Genomic DNA, 18,640 nt, shown 5'->3' on the forward strand with positions numbered 1-18,640 from the left:
AACCCTACAATTGTAAGAACTATCATCATGACCATATCTCTGTTCAAATGGAGGACAGTTGAATGTGTAGCTACATCTCCCATTTGCGAGAATTGTGTTTTTGCTTTGTTTGCCGCGCTTTTGGATGGCATACAAATCCTGACATACAAATCCTTAGCTGATATCACCCACCCGGGCTCTCCACCTTGAGCGCCGGTGTATATCTTCACTGGGCGCTGGCCTATCTCGAATTCCATCCATGTCAATTGCCATGGATCCTGTCTGAATAATGAGTCAGAGGTCGAGGGGTATCGTGCACCGCAAAGTCCTTCAGGCCCTACAATCAGTCAAGGCGGCTGGCTTGTGAGGAGTATAACCTCTGCATGCCATACATCTGTGGAGTCTTGAATTTTGAGATCATGAAAGAAATGGCAGCGTTGGCTTATGAACTCATTTCTGATCAGGATTATAAGCAGAACGACTGGGGGTAGGGTCCGTCGGGTTGAGCGTAATTAAATGACCCGCGCCAGCTGCAGCTTGGTCTCTCGCACACGTTGACATCAGTCGAGTTTGCTAGCGCACCCGTTGGGCATTGCGGTCTTTTCCCCGGTTTTCTGCCAAGCTAACTAACTAACAAGTCAATCCTCCGCAAAGCTAGTTACATAACTAGTAAGTTAAGTTACGGAGGAACCCAAGCATGACATGCAGCGCACACGGATGGCATGAACTCCTTGACGAATTATATTGTTCTCCTGAAAGAACAACTATTTCCCCTCACTAATGAGTTATCTACGCCAGACTAAAGCTAAGAGGAGAGAGAAGGGGAAAAAAAAAAAAAAAAAAAAAAAAAAAAAAAAGAAAAAAGAAAAAAGGACGAAGAAAGCCACCCACCCTTGTATCCTGGTTAGCTTGAATGTAACACTGTTTTGGAGAATTGTTTTCTGAGCTCAGACGTGATGTTATCGGCACCTTGTTTTGATCGCCCTCGAACGAGGCCTTGGTATAATTCGACCTATTATTATCGCTTGCTTACGGAGGGCTATTCTTATCTTCACATGAGCATGGGATTCCTCGAGTGGGTGGCAGACACTTCGATTCTCTTCAGCCATCCATGTGGATTGTCACATCATCTTGTGATGCTCAACAAAACGTACGCCACAAATCTCATTGTCCTTCACCCGGCTTTTTTTATGCCTCGACTTCATTTCCTTGATTTGCAAACGAGGTTAAGGCTGGAGACATTTACTCTTAAATTTACCTCTAGAGACCGTTGAGGCCATCTTTAGCTTGAGCCGCATCTTTGTGGTGAGTTACTTTATGCTTTGCCTGTTCGCTTTCGGTTCACTCCGCATTGGCTGGTTCTCCCTTCTTCAATTTCGCTGGTTGCATTACTTGCATCACTTGCCCATCCATATGTTGCCTAATATTCTGTTCCAAGCATGTGCGGTAATTTAAGGTTGAAAAAGTTCTTCTGTCATTAGACCTCCACCGGAGGCCATTCAGCATATCCCATCAAGGATAGCAGAACTCCAGGCACCCGCATCTTCTCCTTATCGTTCTATTTTATTTTACTTTTATTTTTTTCTGGATGAAATTCCAGCAGACTGGAACACGCTTTTTGGTCGCTGCTGTTCTCAGGCAACTTGGTCAATTCATTTCAACAGTATTTCAAGACAGTTTCCATCCATCGATTTTGATGTTGATAATATTCCCCAGGCCCATGAGCGAGGTCTCCAAGAGCTCTCTAGGGCGCTTTGACCTTTACAGACTCTGGCCGCTCAGCAGGGTGTGGAAAAAAAGCCTTGTAAAATGGCGCCCCTCTCCGCCGCTGTTGTGAGTATTGCTCTGGGAGCGGCCGGGCTTGTGTCCGCGCAAATCTTCCCAGATATTGTCAACGTCACTATGTGTAACTGGAATCACTTCCGAGGTACGTGATGCAACTCCTTACTAAGTTTGATGCTGAGTTTTCCTTCCAGTGGGTGTTATTCGGGACACGGTATATTTAGATGGAGGTATTCTTTGGTGGGCGCCGTATGTATTTCAAAAATTTGCGCGGGCCCTCGTTCGGGATGCTGATATGTGATGCCACTCAGAGGACGTGAAGATGGCAGCTACGGCGCCTTGGAAAGAGATAGTATGTTTATATTTTCCTGACCACCAGTCTAGCAACATAGTTTGAACGCCAATCTGAGCTTGAATTAGAGAATGTCGACGGCGACGTCTTTACTCTCTCCCTTTCAACACCATTCGATACTACACGCACGAATTTAACCTCTCTGTTTGGTCGTCTCAAACCTTTCCCGGGTGCGGGTAGTAGTCTTGCGCGAAATTACATGGATGGTGCCATGTTTGCAAGTGAGAACGAATTTATACTATACGGGTATGTTTGCATCGAAATCATCATTGGTGCTACTTCTGACTGCCCCAGCGGCCTTGTTTCCCGAACAAACCCCAATCCCCTTCCATATTCAGATCAGATTCTCTCTTACGAACGGTATTTCTGGGGCCGCGAAGGTGTCACAACTTGGAGGCAAGGCTTTGTTGACTCGCGCACTAATAACGATGTAACTCGATATATTACTCACGGGGCCAGTGTGTCCGTCCCCAGTGAAAACCGAGGCTATTACTTCAGCGGACTGCGCGGGGAAGATTGGGGGGAGATCTCGATCCCAAGCCCTAAGCCAGACAGGGCGGCGAATACCCTTATTTCAGTTGATATGACTGAATGGAGGGGCGAACAGTGGACTAATAATACCAAGTTCAATGTCACTCCCAGGGGAAAGGCAGAGCTTTCGTGGATTCCAGTGTCCGACGCCGGAGTGCTAATAGCTGTTGGTGGCGTTCCATACCCCGAAACCTCTCTCAGAACCCCTGTACCAACTCAAGATCAGCAAAGGTCCAATGTGAGCGTGCAATCGTCCTTACCATTTGATTGTACTTCGAGTAACATTTAATTTCTACTTAGAAAGTTATGGGTGAGAGCTTCATGAAAACCGTGCCAGTATATGACATCGATTCTGGTAATTGGTCAGTCCCCTATCGCCCTCTCGTGTGCAGAGATATAATATTATAGCTGACTATACTAGGTACACGCAAAACACTACTGGTAACCATCCTCCTGCGCGTAGTGACTTTTGCTCTGTCGTAGCTTCTGCAAAAGATGGGAGCTCACACAATATTTATATCTACGGTGGCTATGGTGGCAGCCATCGAAATGAAACGTCATCCGACGACGTATATATTCTTTCCGTGCCATCTTTCGAATGGATAAAGGCGCCCCAGGGGCGAAGTCAACACGGAAGGCGGGGCCATCAATGCGTTAAACCCTACCCTGATAAGATGCTCGTCATTGGTGGGATATTTAAAGATTCGAGTACATGCTTGGACGGGGGTCTTATTCAGGTCCTCAACCTTAACTCTGTCGAGTTCCAAAACTTCTATGACCCTGAGGATTGGGAGGAGTACAAAGTTCCAGAAATCGTGACGAGTATAATAGGTGGAAAGTAAGTTATTCAAGGCATCAGCCAATCCGATGCAGCCTTCCCTCGTTTCTCATTGCTAACCAAAGCGATAGTGCTGATGGTGATGCCACAATGACAGAACCTCGGTTAGGGTGGGAGGATGAGGAACTTGGTACCATTTTTAGAAAGAAATATCCCAAGCCAATCAAAACGTATTATCCTTATCGTGCAACAGGAGGCCCTACCGAAACTCCCGGTGCAGCTCCGTCTGGAGGTGGTGGCCTCCCGAAGTGGGTTGGCCCGGTACTTGGTGTGGTTCTCGGACTCATCTTGATCACCGGTTTAGTGGTTGCTTGGCTTCTCTGGCGTCGCCGGAAGGATAGGCGATACGCTTCAAGTGTCGGTGCTACGAGTGATAACAGGAAGAGAATTATGCGATGGATCTACGGAACAGGCGCGCCGCCAGGCAAGAACATCGATGCGACCACGACGACGGCGACCGATCCAGGGTTGCCTCCCGAGAAACATTTGTCAGCCCAATATTCGGAAGCTGGCAATGAATCTGTACTCACACCTCATTCGAGATCTGCCATTGTATATTCCGATCTCAATGAAGCGGCAAGCTCTCCAGTACATGAACTACAAGATAATTCCAATCCAGCGCTAGGTTTGTTCACTTCCCTATTGAATATAGAACGTCGGTGACCTAACTACCACTTATCTAGGGGCCACAGTCATCGCACCCTTGGAACTCCCTACCGAATATAATGAATCCCCAATCTCCTCACGACCTCGATTCCCTAGCGACGCAGAGAGCTTTCTTAGCCCCGTTTCTCCAGAGCCAGGTCCCGTTTCTCCACCAGTCAGTCCGCCTCCTGAAACTACTCCCAGGCAACCAACACATAACCGGCACAATTCATCCCTATCAAGTACAGGTTTCCAGGCAACATTGAATAACACTATGACGAGTGACAATAATAATCATGCTAGAGTTATTAATGAAGAAGACGATATGCGGCGAGGCCATTTTGTGTCAGGCATCACAGAAGATTTCTCATCTGACTCTGAGTCACGCCATGAAGGGGAGCCGGAGTTCAAAACATGGTGATGAGGACGTCTCATCTGACATTCAAATCTGTGTTTCATCCCCGCCCCCCCACAAACTGTTTTAATGACATATTGACCCCATTCATTTCCACTTTGATTCCACTTTGAATTCTTGATATCTGTTTCCTTGTATGATTTGACGATGTTCCTGTGACCATGTTCACATATTCAACGATTGTTATGATATTACAATGTAGTCATTTTGACTCGCATTATGACCAAGAATGATATAAAAATTGTTCTGCGCCTGAGGCTGGGCAGCCTGCTCTCAATTATTGGCGATGTATCAACAGCAGAAGGTTCACTACAAACCTTACAAGAGAAGCTAAATATGCACATGGATATGATCGTGGCTACTTTATTGCAGCTGTTTCTCCAACTGTCATACAAATGTTTACTACTGCTTAATTTGGCATACCAATATTCATATTATCACAATGGGACGGTTCTGGGTTGTCATTTCAGTAGTTAGAATAAAACAAGCCATCCTAAAGGTTAAATGAGTCAAGTTTCAAACCAGGACACAATGTTACGCACGGACACACGCTGTCTACATTCTTGCGAGAAGAGGTCCCTGTAAGTCATTCCCTTTCCCACCAACACGAGCCCATTCGCTGTTATGCCTGCTGCTCAAGACTTTCTTCACCTGCGCAACAGTGACCTGCTTCGCTTCGATCGCAGGGTTGTATCCCAGCCCAGATGCCTCGGCAATTTCCGTATTGGGTCGAAGATCATTTTGCTTGCCGTCGGCGCGCTTGTAGACGGTGACCACCGCGGCGCCGCCGAGGCCAAGGTTATGCTGCAAAGCCACCGTAGTTTGGGGGGCAAGGCGGTTATTTGCCCACCCACGCAGCTGCCACACCAGCTCAGTACACTGTGCCAGTCCCGTAGCGCCTAATGGGTGACCTTTTGAAATCAGGCCGCCAGAAGGGTTAACCAGGACTTTCCCGCCATGCGTGATATTTCCCTCGCGAACAAATTTCCCCGCTTTGCCGGGCTCGCAGAGACCCAAGGCGTCGATGGTAATCAGCTCGTTTGCGGCGAAGCAGTCATGGAGCTCACACACTCCGACTTGGGAGACGGAGACGTTAGCCTGGACAAGAGCTTCGCGGCAAGCACGCTTGGACATCTGATAGCCAACGAGATCCATAGAAGAGGTCCCGTAAGTATCGGATTGATCACTAACAAGATTAGTCTAAGCTCCTGAGAATGTAGTTCACAAGCCGACTCACGTAACGATTGACTGGCCAACGATCTCTACAGCCTTGCTTTTCAGCTCGGGGTGTTTGTCCAACCAGGCTTCAGATACCACGACGGCCGCGGCAGCGCCGTCTGATGTTGGACAACTATTTATCAGAGAGGAATTAATTTCTTTAATCTTTAACTGCCCAAAAAAAAAAAAAAAAAAAAAAAAAAAGGAAGAAGCAAGAAAGAAAGAAAGAAAGAAAGAAAGGACAAAGATTGCTGACCATTGCAGTTTCGTGACCGGGCCATACATAGATGGGCTACTTTTGATCTGGTCTAGAGAGTAAACGGTACGGAACTGACTGTAAGGGTTCTGAGCACTATGAGCATGGTTGATGCGGGCAATCTCGTTGAGATCGTCAGGAACGGCGTCGTATCTATACCAGGGCCGGGGGAGAGGTTTTTCTGTCTTAGCGCACAAAGATTTTTTTTTTCTTGAGCAGACATTAGGGGGTTCATGCATACTTCTCGATGTACTCTAAGCCCGCATTACCGAAGAGACTCATATTTCCCGGCTCACTGTTGGGGTTCAGAGCAAACATCTTCTCGGCCAGGAGACCTTGGGGAATGGCACGATCCAAAAAGGCCTTCTTGATACGACCGGCCTGCATCTTCTCGAAACCGATGACGAGGGCAACATCAGCGGCTCCAAGGCTAAGAGACTGACGAGCGAGGTACAGGCCGGACGAGCCGGTGGCGCAAGCGTTGTTCACGTTGAAAATAGGGATTCCGGTCATGCCTGTCTTCCAAGTCAGTCAAGGGTGGCTGCAGTCTGCTGCGGTCCTACCGAACTGGTAGAACACCCGCTGCCCGGAGGTCGAGTCTCCAAAGGCGTAGCAGGCGTAACCTTGCTGCACCTGGTCGTACGTGATGCCGGCATCGAGGAGAGCCTTTGTGCCGGCTTCCAGGCCCAGGGGAGGGTAGTCTCTGGCGGGATTTGGCTTCAAGAATGGGGTCATGCCGACGCCCACGACATAGACGCGGCTGCGATTCGTCCCGGCTGGCATGATCGAGTTTTAATGCTAGGGTATGTGCAGTTACAGAAAGAGGAGGGTTTGAAGGGCAGCAGTGTTTCGATGAGAAGTTTAGAGCAATCAAACTGGACCTCTCCCGCTGACTGGCTCGCTGGAGGTAAAAAAAATAAAATAAAAATAAAAACAAAAAAAATAAAGTATTTATATGATGTAGTTCCGTGCTGCTGCTCAAGGATGCAGACAACAAACGAGGCCGGAGAGCCAACTACATAACATGGAATAAGGCATCCCCGGGAAGTGGAAAGATAGTAACGGCACGGTTATCTGCGTGATGAGGGCAAAAATCCCGAGAACCGGCACTAAGGGGAGATAATCTGAACGACTGGGTCACCAGTCATGTAGTTACGCCAGCATAAGGCCGATGGACTCTGGGTTTCCAAACGGTGGACGCCCCCCATCGGCCCGAGGTGATGCGCTGGCCGCGAGGTCGAGCTAACCAACCATGGAGTAGTTAACTAGGTAACAAACTACGAGGACAGGGACACGGTTTTTATAGTGCAAGTGACAAGTTATCAGGCAGGTTGGTTGACGCGAGACTGGTTGAGTCAGAGGGAGCTTGACAAGAAAGAAAGATTGATCCCTGGCACTGAGTATAACCCGCGAAAGGCCCGATTCCAGCATTCCATCTCAGCTGGCGAAGGTTTCCTCTTCTTCGCTCGCCGGGGTCAAAGCTGTGGACGGCGTGCTCGGCCTGTTTGCTTGTTTTGCATTAGTTACTCCGTACTTATATTTTGTTCCCGGGGAAAAAGACAACCCTTGGAGTGCCTCGTGGCAGGGTTTCAGGGGGAATATATCAAGACAAGATGTCATCTAGAGATAAATTGAACTCAACCAGCCCAGGCGGATTGGCCTTTTATTCATTTATTTATTTATTTTTCCTTTTTTTTTTTTTTGGCCTGAGTACTCCGTACTCTGTACGGAGTAGTCTATATGTATTAACAGGAGGGTGTTAGGGGAGAGTTAGGTGAACCCACCACCTACCCCATAGTTATGTACTCCGGGTAGAAACTAACTATTGGCCTAACTAGTTAAGTTAGTTAACTAATGAAGAAGAGGCCTGTGCTGAGTCATCTGCACTGTGCAGTGGGGAACCTCGGCTGAACGCGCTGAAGCAGCTGATAGAATCAACGTCCAAAAAGAAAGAGATTCAACAAAGAGAAGATGCAGCACTGACTGCTGGTGCCATCTCTCCATTGCATTATCTCTCTCTCTCTCTCTCTCTTGTCTATTATTCTCTGCATCATTCACTCACTCATTCAGTCACTCAATATCTCTCAGTCACTAATTTTCACTCAACTCTGCCAGTGTGCATATACAAACAACACTTCCCCTTTCAGCTTGTTTTGTGCTTCTCTGGCTTGGGTAGTTACCTGGTTAGTTGATACTAGGGAAGGTGTCAATAGGGTGCTTGCCCTTCCTGCTGACCTGACCTGGGAAGAAGGATTGAGACGCGTGCCTGCCAAGTTGGCTGTGCCTTTTACTCTTGCCTTTTTAATTATCTTGTTTTTGTTTTGTTCTTGCTGGATCCGTAAAAACCCCAGGCTTTTTCCCCTTTAGGTAACCCTAGCTGGCCAAAACATCAAGTTCGCTCCTTCCCCGCTCCTCCTCTCCTCCTCTTCTTTTTCTTCTTCTTTTTCTTCACTTCACCTCCTCTCTCTCTCTCTCTCTCTCTCTCTGTGTGTGTCTGTGTGTGCGATATCAATCACTGTGTCTCTTCCTGGCACATGCGCTGTATGTACATACCATTCCGTCCGCTCGCTTCAGGACCCGTCTATTGTTAGTTGCGTCGCCATGGCTGTCTCCGACGCCGTTACCTACATCATCAAGGAGACCCCCCTGCCTCCCGCCCCCGAGACACACGACATCTTCGACCCGTGCCAGTGGGCCACCCTGCTATCCATCGCAGACGCCATCATCCCCTCTATTCGTCGCAAGAGGGCTGCCGTCCCCGCCTGCCACCATGCCGTTGCCGATAAGGACTACGACGATGCGATCGCACTGCTCGTCGCTGGCTCAACCGACCCCGACCGTCTTGCCCTGGCCCAGAACTACCTCGAGGAAAACGCTGTCGCCATCCCCGCCTTCAAGGAGTCTCTTTGCCGCACCCTCGCCCTCTACGTTCCCCCGGAGGCCCGCAGCGCCCTCCTGAGGCTCCTCACCCTCCTCAACCACCGCGCCTTCTCCCTCCCCCTGACCGGCTCGACCGTCCCCTTTCGCCTGCAGCCCCTCCATGTCCGAGAGTCCGTCCTGCGCGCTTGGGAGACCTCTTACTTCCCCGCCCTGCGACGTGCGCACCGCTCCCTCGTCGCCCTCTGTCACAAGTCATGGACCTCCAGCAGCCCAACCCTGCCCAAGGTGCTGGGCCTGCCTCGTGTTCCCGTCCACGGAAAGACAGGCGAGGGCTACCCTTACACGTTCCTCCAGTTCCCCGCTGGCGACGCCATGGAGATCATCGAGACTGACGTCGTCATCGTCGGCAGTGGCTGCGGTGCCGGTGTGGCCGCGAAAAACCTCGCAGAGGCCGGCTATCGCGTCATCGTCGCAGAGAAGTCATACCACTTCTCTGAAAACCACTACCCGATGACCGCCGCAGCAGGAACGGTCCATCTGTATGCCAACGGCGGCGCAGAGATCTCCGATGACGGCTCCATCTCGGTCCTCTCCGGTTCGACCTGGGGAGGCGGCGGGACGATCAACTGGTCCGCCTCTCTTCAGACTCAGTCGTACGTCCGCCAGGAGTGGGCAAAATCGGGCCTCGACCTCTTCACCTCTATGGCCTTCCAGGATTCCCTCGATCGCGTCTGTGACTATATGGGCGCTTCCACGGATCATATCGAGCACAATTTTAGCAACTCCGTCCTCCTTGAAGGCGCCCGCAAGCTGGGCTACAATGCAAAAGCCGTTCCTCAGAACACTGGCAACCAAAAACATTACTGCGGATACTGCACACTTGGATGCGCGTCCGCCACTAAGCAGGGCCCCGCTGTCTCGTTCCTTGCTGACGCCGCCAGGGCCGGTGCCACCTTTATCGAGGGGTTTGAGGTGGACGTGGTCCGCTTCGACACACGCGACCCCAAGCGCCCTAAAGTTGCCGTCGGGGTAAAGGGAACCTGGAGGTCAAGAGATGCGAACGGGTTGACCCACGGCCAGCCCCTTGTCAGCAAAAAACTGATCGTCAAGGCGAAGAAAGTGATCATTTCCTGTGGCTCCCTGCAGTCTCCTTTGCTGCTCCTTCGCAGCGGTCTCAAGAATTCACATATAGGACGGAACCTACACCTTCATCCAGGTATGTTACCTTGGTTATCGCTCACCTCTCTGAGCCCTAAGCAAAGTGGGCGAAAGAGAGATAGAAGGGTACCAATTCAAAAAAAAAAAAAAAAAAAAAATTCTCAAAAGTTTACATCGCTAACCAAACCATTCGTAAACAAGTTATGATTGTCGGTGCTATCTACGATCATGAGACTCGCCCATGGGAAGGAGGAATATTGACGTCTGTGGTCAGCGATTTTGAAAACGTAGATGGCACCGGCCATGGCACGAAAATCGAGGCACTGACGATGATGCCCTCGTTTTTCCTTCCGTCATTCACCTGGAAAAATGGCCTCGACTACAAGCTATTCGCAGCAAACCTTCGCAACATGAGCGGCTTTATCTCTCTCGCCCGAGATAGAGACACGGGCTCAGTTTATCCTGATCCCGTCGACGGTAGATGTAGAATCAAATACACACCCTCGGCCTATGATCGGAAGCATATACTGGAAGGCGTCATTGCTAGCGCCAAGATAGCATACGTCTCGGGCGCCAAAGAGATTTGCACCACTTGCCATTCCGTTCCTCCGTTCGTTCGCCCCAAAGAGCCTACTGGTTCTCTTGAAGAAGGCATCAACAATCCGGCCTTTCAGGCCTGGATCCAACAGCTGAGGCAAAGTGATCCTCTTCCTACTTGGGGCTCAAGTTTTGCCAGTGCACATCAGATGGGAACTTGTCGCATGGGCTCGTCAGCGAGGAAGAGTGTTGTCGACCCTTCCGGTCAGGTTTGGGGAACAGACGGACTTTATGTCATGGACGCGTCTGTTTTCCCGAGCGCAAGCGGCGTCAATCCAATGGTGACCAACATGGCGATTACGGATTGGACAAGCCGTCGTCTGGTCGAAACGATGAAAAAAGAAAATGCCCTGATCGGATCTCCGCGATTGTAACTCTATTCTTTACGATTAACGTGTGTCTATCGTCTCCCGACCGCTATGCGCCTCTTTTTGGACACCTTTTTGTATCAACGACCTTTGCCCCGTCAGGGTTTCTCTAGCTGCCTAAAGTGGCTATCTTCTGTGTAACTAACCTAATGTCATCATTAATGTACAGTACATACCATGCGTATAGAGTACATACAGACATACAAGATCAATTATACCCTCCTCTTCTCTGTTTCTTGCTCTTTATCCATAGTACACCATTACTTGCGGCGGTGATGATATGCGGAGGTCGTTTACTTGCTTGTTTCATGCAAACATAGTGTGCATGTGCTAAATCAGGCTCCCACAGATAGTAGTAAACTCTCAAATTATCCAGGAAAGCTTGAGAAGTCTAAATCAGAGACAAGAAAATGGGGTTGGAGGGGGATTTTTCAGGAAGATATTTGAAACCTCCCTTTTCAGTAACAAGAACCTCATTGATCTTCCTAGAATAAAGAGAGGAAATCTCTTTCCAGACTGACCGTAGCTGCTTAACACTCGAGCACGTTACAATTTTGACAGGAGTTTGTGGGTTAATCCGGGTCGGTGTGTTACAAAGTATGAAGGGGAGCATTGTTGTTCACATTGTAAGGCATTTCAGTCACTGAGGACATCTTATGTCGGTAAAATGGATCCATGTCACCAAGACCACACGGGATGTTCATGCATAGTGGTGAATTGATTTCATAGAACTGTAAGCATCTCCAAGGTAACACTCCAGGTCTGAATTCACATGTAAGCTAGTCTTGACTACACTGTTTGACCTCATGGTCTCTGCGCTCGCTTATCCTGAGAGTGACCGCTTGGGCTGTACAAGATCTTTAGATTGTTAGGGCTCGCGGGCCTTTGGATGGCAGAATAACGTTTCGATAAGAACAATCAGCAAACAGAACGGCGTGGGCTAAATGAAGGGAGGAAGGCTTTGTGACACATCCATCATATCCAGCTTCCTAGATATCCCTGAGCAGGGGAGCTTAACCGAATACCCGGTTGGCGAGAGAGATATTCATAACATATTCATCGTTTTCAGGGGAAATACTAGCTTGTGAACAACAATGGGGATCAAAGGACTTAAAAAACGTCACGCAACGTCTGTCAGCGACCTATCCCGAGAAGATATCAGGGTTCTTGCTCGGCTCTTTTACTTCACAACGCAAGCTGCAACACCGGAGGATGCGTGGATCTTCGTCTCAGCCGTTGTCGCCAGCCTACCCCGGCACCTCCGGCGTTCCAAAGTCTGCGACTTCTTCTGCACCACACTCCGTCTCCTTCCGAGCGAAGCCAAGTCCTGTTCACTGCACAAGCGCCTAAATAGCCACGTAATCAGCTCGATCTTCCGGCTGGTCCAGCTCGAAGTCGGCCCGCGGCTAGACCGGCTCGCTATGCACCGCTCGCGCCTAACCGTCAAGCAGCGGATCATGGTTGATACCCTGCGCGAAATCAACGGTATGTGGATGACCTCAACACGGCTGGAGAAGGAGTTTTCCCTCCCGTCGAATACGAAATGGTACTTCCAGGCCAGTGGGTGCGAGGCGTGTATGCTCTCACGAATCCTGCAGGATGCAACGGCGATCAAGAACCTGCGTACGGTGCTGCTGAGTCGGACGCGGACTAGAGGATGGGCAGGCAAACCGCCGAAGTTGATGCGATGGGTGGAGGAGAGCATGGCGTGTCATGGTGAAAGCAGGCTGGATATATTTGTCAGAAGTGGCGAGGATGCGGCGGAGTTGAAGGAGGTGAGAAAGACAATAAACAAACTTAGGCGAAGAAGGTACTGTGTCGCCACAGAGGCGGCCGTACCTGAGGAAGGCGTCAATGAAGAAGAACCAGGAAAAGAGGCCGGGAGGGAGGAAAGCCGGAAGGAAGGCCGGGAAGAAAAAGCGGAAGAAGACCTTCCCGGCCTGCTTTCACCCAGGCCTTCATCGAGCATATACAGCGGTAGACGCGCTCTTGACAACGACAACGACCCGGACCTTGACATCGAGATCATCCGCTTATATCAACGAGACTCGCGAATGGAGATATTATTCAACGAAACGGATTCCCCGCAGACACAATGTCCTCCACATTGTGATCAGTCTGAGCACCCGGGAGCATCAGAGACAATACACGAAGCTGAAGGCAAGCAAGAGGTGTTCGACAACAACTGTTTGCACTATGGTAGACACATTGTTGCTGGATTCTCAAACGAGGTAGCACGCTCAGCGACGCCGAAAACGAGCCGTGACTGGGCCGACGAGTACCGATCCATCCTCACTCGCGATCCACGAGTTGAATATTCGGCCCAGAGCTCATGGGGAGATGCCTCGGTGATTGGGGACAAGCCAGAATCGAACACCACACGATGGAGCACAATGGTTGCAAACCTCCAGGAGCCTTGACCGAAATTGTTGCAACACAAATATGACCCAGGCCCCAAGAAGACAAATGATTAAAAAAAAAAAAATAAAAATAAAAATAAAAATAAAATAAACCGTTCATTAGTAAGTTTTAGGTAGCGATCAACACTGATGTATAAAAATACACAAGACAGAATTCAGGTTGGAATGCGGACAAGAATATACATAAAGTGGTGGTGGATGGTCTGGCCAAGAAGGGATGAAAATGTAAAGTGCAACAGGATGAAAGAGATCGATTACAAGAGAAAATAGAGAAGAAAACAAGGAAGACCAGGCTATTTATTATTAGAGGAGGTCATAACACAGACTTCATAAGAAGAAGATCAAGAAAAATGGAAAGCGGAGAGGTATAGGTTGAGAGCAGCTTTGGATAAACGCTGTCAATACCAAGATAGAGCACGCCGCTTCAAAGATTAAAGGGGCGACGCTAGTCCAACAAAGCCACTCTATAATCCGGAATAAGTAATTCTTGACTGAGTGGGAACGTCATAAACGTCGTTAAAGCAGATACCCGGGGTCGATAGAATCGAAGCGAACAACACTGTCCAGTGGTGTAGAGCATTTATTTTTGTCGGATGCTACTGTTGATCCGGTGGGAGGCACCCTTGTATGGTTCCGTTTGGGAGGAGAATGAGGTGGTCTTTTTGCAGACAGTTTTCGCAAGCAAACTGCGTGAGTTGCTCTCCTCCTCTTCTTTTGGCGGGGGTTTGACTCCAGGTTTGGTAGTGCCTTCCTGGGCTTTCTCTGCTTCTACCATGCGCTGAGCGGCCAGGCGTGAGCGTTCATACCGGAGAGTCACATCACCATTCCATCTGGTATTCAAGAGACGATCCCAGAAGGTGAAGAAAGGCTGAGAAAAGTTGGTTTTGATGCCCCAGCTTTGATGGTGGATGTCGTGGTATGCGGCGTTGTTGGAGGTAACTTTCTGCAGGGGATCAAATGGGAAAGCATATCCGCAGTGATCGTCGATTGTTTTGATGGTGGAGCAGGTAAAGAACCACATCGCTTGGCGGGAACTCATGCGGGAAATGAGGAATGCAAGTCCAGTTCCAGCAGTGTCAAGTAGGAAGCCTTCGACTGGATGGTTGTACAGAGCACCGAAAGCATAGGGCACGTAGAGTCGATGGTGCCGTGAATGGAAGGTTGCTATTGGAAGACCAATTCGCGGTGGTTAGCGCAAAGAGAAAGAGAAAGGCGGGTTGGGGGGGAAGAAGAAAAAAACAATTCAAATAATAATTACTTACTGTAGAGCCACTTATTCAGGTGCATGGCACGATGCAGGAAATACTGCCAGGTATCCACGAAGAAGACAGCAAAGAGGAATTGAAAGGCCGGGATCAGGTACCAATAGATCATGCTAGCGAGCGAGAGCTCCCAACGCGCAAAGGCCGGCGCCACGATGGCCTTACCGGTCCCAGAGGCGATCTCCTGGGTGAGAAATGGGTATGTACCGCCAGAAACAACAGCCGCAAGGGTTGGATAGTGAGAGAGCTTGCCGGCCAAACCGGTGGGATCCAGGCCGACGAGCACGAGGAGCCGTGGCATGGCTCTCTGTGCAATCCTCACGCGACGGGCCCAGACAGCAATCTGGTAGTCCTCCATGCCGGTGTATTCGGGTTCATCAATGTATGCCATGGCGAGGCCGACAGCGGTCTGGATGATCTGCTGGATGATGACGTCGCGGACAACCTCGCTCCTGGAGACATGGTTCCGCTTAAGGAGCTCTTCAGGGGTGTGGAGGCGGTACTGGGAAAAGTAGTCGTTGACATCTATCCAGTGGAAGGCCATGGAGACGACCCAGTACGCGACGACGGGGAGGATGAGGATCATGATGTTGTCCGGGATGGGAGGGACGAGGGGCTGACGGGGCGCCAAGGTGTAGGCAGGGAGGGGCGGGAGGGCATCCGTGAAGTTGGCCATTGTGATCTGAGACGCTGGTTGGGATTGAAGGGACAGGTGACAACTGAGGAAACAGTTGCTATATCAGGATAAATTCAACAGACACAAGCAATAGATGAAAATGAAGGTGTGCCCATGAAGAGGAGGGAAGAGAGAGAGAGAGAGGGGGGAAGAGAGAGAGATAAAGACAGAAATAGAGAAAGATTTGCGGTTCGGGCTGTGCAGAGATTAAACTATTTATAGGGGGAGGTTATGACAACAAGAAGGTGGTGTGAGAAGGTAGATAGCTACCAGAGAGAAGCAAGCAAGCTCAGTATGGGCAAAAGCAGAGAGCCGGACGTTGCGGAAAGATCGAGCGAGATGGGTCCGTTTGGCCAATTGGAGTGGGCAGCCAGCGGCGGCACAGAAGTATGTAGCTATACACGCGTGTATATGGATGTGCTAAGTTGGGGACTGCAGTAGGGGAACAGCAGAAGACCGATGATGATTATGATTATGATGTCTGACGCCTCAGCAACCAACCGACTTGACTACTCAGGACAAGAAGGAGTGTGAATATCTGGAAAGAGAGCGAACACTGAAGGGGGGGGGAGGAGGAGGAGTAGGAGGAGGCAGAGCACAAGCAGCACAAGCAGCAGGAGCAGTAGCAAAGGTGACAAAAGAGCAAAAAGTCAGAGAGGAACAGGCCAAGAGGGGGTGGCAGGAGGCTAGCCGGAGGATGGAGTCTCGAGCCCTTCTTCGCCGCCCGTCATCGCAGGATCCGGGATGGCCTGAGGGGAAACACAGCCTGGGATGGGAAGAACAACAGAGAAGCAAGCAAAGAGGAGCAAAAGAGCGTGAAAGAGAGAGAAGAGAGGGAGAGAGAGAGGAGACAGGCGACTTTGGTTGAGGGAGAGACAAGAGGTGAAGTTAAAAATACAAAAACAACTGCGCTTCGGAGTCCAGAGGAAAGCCATCAAAGCCAAAAATGTCGTAGTTGGATTTTTCGGTCGCGGCCAAGCAAACCAAATTTGATGTTTAGGCCAGTAACCTTGGCGTGATCGGGGAAAAGTCGGCCCGGATGGCTGATTTTGTTAGGTAATCCAACTAGCACCTCGCTCACGTGACCCACATAGATTAGCCGAGATTCCCCTTTAGGTAGCTTAGTGAATGACAAGCATACAAGTCCTCCATCAGATTTGTATTACCTAATCCATTCCTGATAATCTTATCTATCTCCATATCACGTGAGAAGAAAGATTTTTGCTTCTGCTGACTAAGCTGATGTGGTGTTGGGCGGTGAACGCACAATGAGGCAGAAACCTCAAGTCATTTTTTGACTAAGTTTTGCTGTCACTGCAGAGTAACAATTAGTTAACTTAACCCCCACCAAAAAAAAAAAAAGGACCACCCAACCCAGGGCCAAAAAAATCACAGAAACATTTAAAAGAACTTCTCTATCCGCTTGCCCTTTCACTCCCCCCTTCAATCACCTTCATCCCTATTCTTCTCTTCTCTTGCCTGTGACTGCACTGCTTGCTCTTTCTTAATACAAACGGCTCTCCAAAGAAACAAACCCCCAACCCGCAGCTTCATCGCACTGTAAAAATGATCATCTACAAGGTACACATCCTCTACCCCGCCCACCTCTTGTCCCGGTTTTGCCTGGGGGAAAATTTCAACGAAAGACCCTTTAAAAAAAAAAAAAAAAAAAAAAAAAAAGGAAATGAGATGAAAAAAAGAAAAGGGTGGAACAGCAGCAAAATAAAAAAATAAAGATGACTACAACTGCATCCACTCATTCTTTTGGTCCCGTACTTTGGAATGACAATGGCTGATTGAAATTGTCCATAGGATATCATCAGTGGGGACGAGATCATGTCCGACACCTACAAACTCATTGATGTTCCTGGCGGTGTCCTCTGGGAGGTCAACTGCAAGAAGTACGCTAAGAAGGCAGAGAATTTTGGTCCGTACCCATCACAGACAGACGCAGACACACACACATATATGTGCAACCTGCTGACTCAATGTAGAGCTCGCTGGCGCCAACCCCTCTGCTGAGGAGGCCGGTGACGAATACGGTGGTGGTGAGGAGAGCAGCGGCGTCATGGTCCATGATATTGAAGAGGCTTTCCAGCTCCACTGGTTGAAGCCTGACGAGAACGGAGTGGAAACGAAACCCTCCAAGGACTCTTTCAAATCCCATCTCAAGAGTGAGTCCACATCCTGTTGCAACACCCTAAGCCCACCCCAACCCAACCCCAATTCAATTCCTCCGCCGTGGCTAATCTCTTCCCGCCAGGCTACGTCAGGAAAGTCAACGACAAGCTCAAGGAGAAGGGCGCTAGCCCTGAGGAGATCAAGGAATTCCAGACCGGAGCCCAGGCTGCTGTCAAGAAGATCCTTTCCAATTATGACAACTACGACGTCCTCATGGGCTCTTCCATGGACCCCAATGGAATGTACGTCTTACCCCATCCTAACTTGACGGAATAGAAAATTTCTTTGTTTGGTCCTCCCATTACTGACTGTACCTCTTCCAGGCACGTCCTCATTGACTTCCGTGAAGACGGCATGACTCCATATGCCACTATCTGGAAGCATGGCCTTGAGGAAATGAAGGTCTGAGGTGAATCAGAAAGTGAAGGGACAAGAAGTTAAAAAAAGAAGAAAAAAAGAATAAATAAAGACAAAGCTGTGTATGCACTGGCTCTTGGAGGTGCTGTGGTCTGTTGTTGGTAATTCTTGAAAATTTTTTTCCCCCTTTTCCTCTTTCTTTATTTTGTGTGTGTGTGTTTTAGGCATTGGTAGCCCATTATGAAGATCATTCGAGCCTAGATTCCTGTTAAATGCAACCAAAATCTTTCGAGTTCGAGCATTCTCTATATTTTCCCCATGGGGCGTTGCCTTCAAATGACCCAGAACTATTAAGGCTCCGCATGCACCCCAACTGTTGAGAAATCCACGTTCAAGTCTGTGGATGTTCTGGACGTAACGCTCAACGCGATCACCAGTGTTCCCGGACTTTTTGATCCATTGGGCAGGTTTCGACGAATGTCGATCAGATGTAAGGCATCTTATGCCACTTAGTTACTGTTTACAGTCTGGAGAGAAGTACTCTGTACTGTGGTGGTTCTGATTTAGGTAGCGAGGGCTGAAGTCTCACGTTGCCATGGTGGCATTCAAGAAGAGCGTGGTTGAGCCAAACACAAACATTATACCGGGGTCCATTCCTTGAATAATTTTAGTCTGAATCATTGACTGACTACTGAATATAAAAAATACGAACGATGGGCAACTAA

General features: G+C 49.2%; 7 protein-coding genes across 7 annotated transcripts; 5 read left to right on the forward strand and 2 right to left on the reverse strand.

Annotated features, from left to right (window-relative positions):
- Positions 1-1,758: 1,758 nt before the first annotated feature.
- Positions 1,759-4,650, forward strand: D8B26_002517 (uncharacterized protein). Its single transcript, XM_066123855.1, has 9 exons — positions 1,759-1,906; positions 1,956-2,010; positions 2,073-2,113; positions 2,182-2,359; positions 2,408-2,882; positions 2,945-3,006; positions 3,066-3,482; positions 3,554-4,107; positions 4,166-4,650. The coding sequence occupies exons 1-9, from the start codon at positions 1,789-1,791 to the stop codon at positions 4,546-4,548; spliced, it is 2,283 nt and encodes a 760-aa protein (XP_065979930.1). The 5' UTR covers positions 1,759-1,788; the 3' UTR covers positions 4,549-4,650.
- A 377-nt stretch (positions 4,651-5,027) lies between these two features.
- On the reverse strand, positions 5,028-6,799 carry D8B26_002518 (uncharacterized protein; the record flags this gene model as incomplete). Its single annotated transcript, XM_003071880.2, has 5 exons — positions 5,028-5,728; positions 5,780-5,893; positions 6,017-6,169; positions 6,258-6,531; positions 6,580-6,799. 5 exons carry the CDS (start codon positions 6,797-6,799, stop codon positions 5,098-5,100), a joined length of 1,392 nt encoding a protein of 463 aa, XP_003071926.1. The 3' UTR covers positions 5,028-5,097.
- A 1,250-nt stretch (positions 6,800-8,049) lies between these two features.
- D8B26_002519 (uncharacterized protein) lies at positions 8,050-11,237 on the forward strand. The gene has a single exon (XM_066123856.1). It carries the CDS (start codon positions 8,618-8,620, stop codon positions 10,259-10,261), a length of 1,644 nt encoding a protein of 547 aa, XP_065979931.1. The 5' UTR covers positions 8,050-8,617; the 3' UTR covers positions 10,262-11,237.
- Positions 11,238-12,113: 876 nt separating this feature from the next.
- Positions 12,114-13,439, forward strand: D8B26_002520 (uncharacterized protein; the record flags this gene model as incomplete). Its single annotated transcript, XM_003071882.2, has 1 exon — positions 12,114-13,439. The coding sequence occupies one exon, from the start codon at positions 12,114-12,116 to the stop codon at positions 13,437-13,439; it is 1,326 nt and encodes a 441-aa protein (XP_003071928.2).
- A 580-nt stretch (positions 13,440-14,019) lies between these two features.
- D8B26_002521 (uncharacterized protein) lies at positions 14,020-15,377 on the reverse strand (the record flags this gene model as incomplete). Its single annotated transcript, XM_003071883.2, has 2 exons — positions 14,020-14,603; positions 14,702-15,377. The coding sequence occupies 2 exons, from the start codon at positions 15,375-15,377 to the stop codon at positions 14,020-14,022; spliced, it is 1,260 nt and encodes a 419-aa protein (XP_003071929.1).
- A 294-nt stretch (positions 15,378-15,671) lies between these two features.
- Positions 15,672-16,245, forward strand: D8B26_002522 (uncharacterized protein; the record flags this gene model as incomplete). The annotated part of the gene is made up of 2 exons (XM_066123857.1): positions 15,672-15,764; positions 15,871-16,245. 2 exons carry the CDS (start codon positions 15,672-15,674, stop codon positions 16,243-16,245), a joined length of 468 nt encoding a protein of 155 aa, XP_065979932.1.
- Positions 16,246-16,722: 477 nt separating this feature from the next.
- On the forward strand, positions 16,723-18,216 carry D8B26_002523 (uncharacterized protein). The gene is made up of 5 exons (XM_003071884.2): positions 16,723-16,958; positions 17,190-17,304; positions 17,372-17,551; positions 17,641-17,800; positions 17,882-18,216. Exons 1-5 carry the CDS (start codon positions 16,944-16,946, stop codon positions 17,964-17,966), a joined length of 555 nt encoding a protein of 184 aa, XP_003071930.1. The 5' UTR covers positions 16,723-16,943; the 3' UTR covers positions 17,967-18,216.
- The last annotated feature ends 424 nt before the right edge of the window (positions 18,217-18,640 follow it).

The sequence above is a fragment of the Coccidioides posadasii genome, chromosome 1, assembly GCF_018416015.2.
Source record: "Coccidioides posadasii str. Silveira chromosome 1, complete sequence".
Taxonomy (NCBI): Eukaryota; Fungi; Ascomycota; class Eurotiomycetes; order Onygenales; family Onygenaceae; genus Coccidioides; species Coccidioides posadasii.

What these genes read in the sequence shown, in the direction of transcription:
- D8B26_002517 (XM_066123855.1), top strand. Translation starts at nt 1,789, where the DNA reads ATGGCGCCCCTCTCCGCCGCTGTTGTGAGTATTGCTCTGGGAGCGGCC. An exon ending in GACATCGATTCTGGTAATTG is followed by an intron (nt 3,007 to 3,065) that starts GTCAGTCCCCTA and finishes TGACTATACTAG; the next exon opens with GTACACGCAAAACACTACTG. An exon ending in TAATTCCAATCCAGCGCTAG is followed by an intron (nt 4,108 to 4,165) that starts GTTTGTTCACTT and finishes CCACTTATCTAG; the next exon opens with GGGCCACAGTCATCGCACCC.
- D8B26_002519 (XM_066123856.1), top strand. Translation starts at nt 8,618, where the DNA reads ATGGCTGTCTCCGACGCCGTTACCTACATCATCAAGGAGACCCCCCTG.
- D8B26_002523 (XM_003071884.2), top strand. An exon ending in TTTCAAATCCCATCTCAAGA is followed by an intron (nt 17,552 to 17,640) that starts GTGAGTCCACAT and finishes TCTTCCCGCCAG; the next exon opens with GCTACGTCAGGAAAGTCAAC. An exon ending in TCCATGGACCCCAATGGAAT is followed by an intron (nt 17,801 to 17,881) that starts GTACGTCTTACC and finishes TACCTCTTCCAG; the next exon opens with GCACGTCCTCATTGACTTCC.